The sequence below is a fragment of the Salminus brasiliensis genome, chromosome 2 (assembly GCF_030463535.1).
Source record: "Salminus brasiliensis chromosome 2, fSalBra1.hap2, whole genome shotgun sequence".
NCBI lineage: Eukaryota > Metazoa > Chordata > Actinopteri > Characiformes > Bryconidae > Salminus > Salminus brasiliensis.
Genome location: NC_132879.1, coordinates 59,860,564 through 59,865,563, shown reverse-complemented (window position 1 = coordinate 59,865,563; position 5,000 = coordinate 59,860,564). Strand labels below are relative to the sequence as shown.

Genomic DNA, 5,000 nt, shown 5'->3' with positions numbered 1-5,000 from the left:
CCCTGATGAACACACTACCCAACTACCCAACCCTGCACCTACACACAACCGTGTACAATAACTACCACTTAACAACTGAACGGAGTGTAAACCCTAATAAACCCACTGTGGTCAGGTGAAGGTGTGGCGGGTGAAGGTGCGGCGGGTACCTTGCTGCAGAACTGTTTTCTGATGCCCAGTGAAGCGTCCCTCCACAGCTTGGCGTAATGTCTGAGGAAGAAGCAGTCCTCCTGTACGGGGCCCAGAACCTCCCCCACCACCTCTAGCAGCTTAGCATGAGGAAGACTATCATACGCTCCGCTAACGTCCACCTACAGACCAGAGAGCACAAAGCAGAGCTTCCAACAGCGGCACTGCACTGAACTCCTTCTACAGCGCCACTGCACTGAACCCCTCCTACAGCGCGAAAGCACTGAACCCCTCCTACAGCGCGACAGCCCTGAACCCCTCCTACAGCGGCACTGCACTGAACTCCTCCTACAGCGCCACTGCACTGAACCCCTCCTACAGCGCCACTGCACTGAACTCCTTCTACAGCGCCACTGCACTGAACTCCTCCTACAGCGCCACTGCACTGAACCCCTCCTACAGCGCCACTGCACTGAACCCCTCCTACAGCGCCACTGCACTGAACTCCTTCTACAGCGCCACTGCACTGAACTCCTTCTACAGCGCCACTGCACTGAACCCCTCCTACAGCGCCACTGCACTGAACTCCTTCTACAGCGCCACTGCACTGAACTCCTTCTACAGCGCCACTGCACTGAACCCCTCCTACAGCGCCACTGCACTGAACTCCTCCTACAGCGGCACTGCACTGAACCCCTCCTACAGCGGCACTGCACTGAACTCCTCCTACAGCGCCACTGCACTGAACCCCTCCTACAGCGCCACTGCATTGAACTCCTCCTACAGCGCCACTGCACTGAACTCCTTCTACAGCGCCACTGCACTGAACCCCTCCTACAGCGCGAAAGCACTGAACCCCTCCTACAGCGCGACAGCCCTGAACCCCTCCTACAGCGGCACTGCACTGAACCCCTCCTACAGCGCCACTGCACTGAACCCCTCCTACAGCGCCACTGCACTGAACCCCTCCTACAGCGCCACTGCACTGAACTCCTCCTACAGCGCCACTGCACTGAACCCCTCCTACAGCGCCACTGCACTGAACCCCTCCTACAGCGGCACTGCACTGAACCCCTCCTACAGCGCCACTGCACTGAACTCCTCCTATAGCGGCACTGCACTGAAGTCCTCCTACAGCGGCACTGCACTGAACCCCTCCAACAGCGCCACTGCACTGAACTCCTCCTACAGCGGCACTGCACTGAACTCCTCCTACAGCGCCACTGCACTGAACTCCTCCTACAGCGGCACTGCACTGAACCCCTCCTACAGCGCCACTGCACTGAACTCCTCCTATAGCGGCACTGCACTGAAGTCCTCCTACAGCGGCACTGCACTGAACTCCTCCTACAGCGGCACTGCACTGAACCCCTCCTACAGCGCCACTGCACTGAACTCCTCCTACAGCGCCACTGCACTGAACTCCTCCTACAGCGGCACTGCACTGAACCCCTCCTACAGCGCCACTGCACTGAACTCCTCCTACAGCGCCACTGCACTGAACCCCTCCTACAGCGGCACTGCACTGAACTCCTCCTACAGCGCCACTGCACTGAACCCCTCCAACAGCGCCACTGCACTGAACTCCTCCTACAGCGCCACTGCACTGAACCCCTCCTACAGCGGCACTGCACTGAACCCCTCCTACAGCGGCACTGCACTGAACTCCTCCTACAGCGCCACTGTATCAAATTATTCTACAAAAATAGTGTTATTAAAGTTCAGACCTTAACGAAGTACAGTGGGTGAGGTATATGAGTGTGTTGGGGTTTGATGGAGCTCAGCACTCGGTGGATGTCCTGCCTCCCCCACACCGTGGAGCCCAGCAGAGACGGGTTCTCCCGTACACACAGACCCAGCACGTTCTGCAGGTCCCGTACAGAGGTCTGGAACTGCTGTATATGAGAACACACACACACACACAGACAGACACACACACACACACAGACAGACACACACACACACACACACACACACACACACACACAGACACACACACACACACACACAGACACACACACACAGACACACACAGACAGACACACACACAGACACACAGACACACACACAGACACAGACACACACAGACAGACACACACAGACACACACACACAGACACAGACACACACACACAGACACACACAGAGACATACACACAGCTCTCATCAGTCAGACATCAGACTGTTCTCAGCTGCACACGGCCTGGGGACAGTGTGTGACGAGCACCATGCTAATCGGAGGGCTATAGAACACATACGAGGTCTGACCTGCAGGGCTGCTCCGGTGCCTGTCAGCCGTGTGATTGGCCGCATGCTGTTGGCTTTGGGAATGAATCGTATGCGGGATGTTACTGTTGTTTTGCTCAACAACGCCACCTGCTGTGGAGTCAGGGCCTCCCACTGGCCTTTAGAGAGGTGCTCTCTGCAGAAATACCAATGAAACACAGCAGTGAGGAACACCCCCCCTTTCTGTCAAGGTTTATTTTTAGTTTTTTTAGTTTTTCTTCTGTAATTAAATGAAATCTGAATATGTTAATTTCATCAGATCCTTCACATTTCCAATATCCTCATCGTTTTCTTTTTAATAGTTCTAATCTGTTTGCTCGGCTACACTGAGCAGCAGTCCGCCCGCCGCCCGGGTTCTGCTTGGGTGGAGATCAGCAGACTTGGGGCAAGCAGAGACATGCTGGAGAACCCAGTGCCGAGCGGAGAGACGCGGAGAACCACAACACCCAGCTCTGTGGGGAGTGGAGCCTTCGTCCTGAGGTTGGTGTGGGAGAGCGAAATCACTGCTTTACTGGGCGTAGACCCTAGGACAGATACTGCTCCTGCTTTACCTAGCGTCTGGTCTGAGGTTGTGCTGGAGCGGCTGCTGGAGGATCAGGGCTGGATTAAGCTCAGCTTTACAGCTCTGGTCTTCTAGACCGGGTTTTAGGATCACAGATGGTCTGGTGCTGATCTCGTTCTTGTACTGGCTCACTGCCCAACTAAAGACCCTGTGTGTTCAGTACTGGCTTCAAAAGAGTAGCTCTGCCCTCAATATCAGTGGCTCTGCCTCTCAGCAAATTGGAGAAATCTTGATTAGGGGGTGATAGGGAGTGCGTGGGGGTGGGGTTTAATGAGGAGTGTAGGGGGTAGAGAAACTTCTACAGTGAGAAACGCAACAGTGGGAACTTAAGAAGTAACAGCAAAATGATCTGCCAGAAGAATAAAACCACCTGAACCTAGTAAAAATAAGCTCGTAATGCTGAAGGATTGTATTACCCGTATAACGATATAAAAATTAAACAGATATTAGACGACATTCAAGAGGATACAGGTACAGTTCAGAAACGGGCGTGTGGACGTCATCAAGCCAGTCAGTCAATAGTGAGCTTCATTAGTAAAGATCTTTTATTCTTAATGTTAGCGATGGTGTGGATCAGCTGCTGCAGCTCTACTCCACAGTCACGCATTAATGAGCTCCTACCTGAAGGCCAGGTCCTGCAGTCTGGTCCAGATGTCCCGTCTGTAGAAGCGCAGGGCGTGTTTGTGGCCCATGCTCTCAGTGACGTAGAACATGGCTTTAACCAAACCCACCACAAAGCTGCCCATCAGCCAGAGCAGAAACTGACCCAGAACCCACTCCCTGTAGCGCTGCTCACTGGGACAGTGACCTGGACAAGAGAGAGAGACAGAGAGACAGAGAGAGAGAGAGAGAGAGAGAGAGAGAGAGAGAGACAGAGAGACAGAGCTGGATGTGATGTAGAGCGGGATGTGATGTAGAGCGGGATGTGATGTGGAGCTGGATGTGATGTGGAGCTGGATGTGATGTAGAGCGGGATGTGATGTGGAGCGGGATGTGATGTGGAGCGGGATGTGATGTAGAGCGGGATGTGATGTGGAGCGGGGCGGGATGTGATGTGGAGCGGGATGTGATGTGGAGCGGGATGTGCTGTAGAGCGGGATGTGATGTAGAGCGGGATGTGCTGTAGAGCGGGATGTGATGTGGAGCGGGATGTGATGTGGAGCGGGATGTGATGTGGAGCGGGATGTGCTGTAGAGCGGGATGTGATGTGGAGCTGGATGTGATGTGGAGCGGGATGTGCTGTAGAGCGGGATGTGATGTGGAGCGGGATGTGATGTGGAGCGGGATGTGCTGTAGAGCGGGATGTGATGTGGAGCTGGATGTGATGTGGAGCGGGATGTGCTGTAGAGCGGGATGTGATGTGGAGCGGGATGTGATGTGGAGCGGGATGTGATGTGGAGCGGGATGTGATGTAGTTGGGTTGGGTGTGGTGTGAGGTGGGACATGGAGCGGGTGTGAAATGGAGCGTGGAGGTGGAGCACAATGGGGGGTGCAACAGAATGTGGTACGGGAACGGACCGGGTCAGGGAGCGCACTGGGATGTGGTGGCGGTCGAGCTGTAGAACAGGCTGGGATGTGCTGTGTGGGATGGGATGTGGATGGGCTGGGATTTGAACCGGGACGTGGACCCCCAGGGTCATCATGGTGGGTCACTGGACGAGTTCTTTAGAGACAGTATTAAAACTCTCAGGACTTACGTTTTTTGTGTCCCACCCAGCGGCAGTCGCTCACCCTCATCCTCCACATCACCTGCACCAGCGGAAGTCTCTCAAACCTGCCCAGCCGCAGGAAGTGCTTCACACGAGACAGGAAGTTCAGCAGGTTGCGCTCGGAGCCCCAGAGTTGGTCGGGGACAACCTGGCGCAGGACCTCCCTCACAAACAGGTACACCCTGTAGGAGGAGCAGTGAGAGGCCAGCAGGGACGGCATGTCCTCCCTCCCCTCCCCGCCTGAGCACTTCTTACGCAGGAAATGTGTGTAGGGGCACTTCCTGTGTTGTCGCAGTAACTGGCTGAAGAGGGGCA

The 5,000-nt window shown here is 55.0% G+C and overlaps 1 protein-coding gene across 1 annotated transcript in view; it reads right to left on the bottom strand.

The window, feature by feature from the left end:
* tert (telomerase reverse transcriptase) overlaps positions 1-5,000 on the bottom strand; it is a 23,644-nt gene that overhangs the window by 15,379 nt on the left and 3,265 nt on the right. Inside the window, exons 2-6 of the mRNA XM_072673364.1 lie at positions 4,674-5,000; positions 3,598-3,784; positions 2,397-2,550; positions 1,857-2,024; positions 150-311 (exon numbers count right to left, since the gene is read on the bottom strand). The exon at positions 4,674-5,000 is cut by the window's right edge and continues 1,048 nt beyond it. Of these exons, the coding sequence (XP_072529465.1) occupies positions 150-311; positions 1,857-2,024; positions 2,397-2,550; positions 3,598-3,784; positions 4,674-5,000 (998 nt within the window). The remainder of the gene's footprint in view (positions 1-149; positions 312-1,856; positions 2,025-2,396; positions 2,551-3,597; positions 3,785-4,673) is intronic.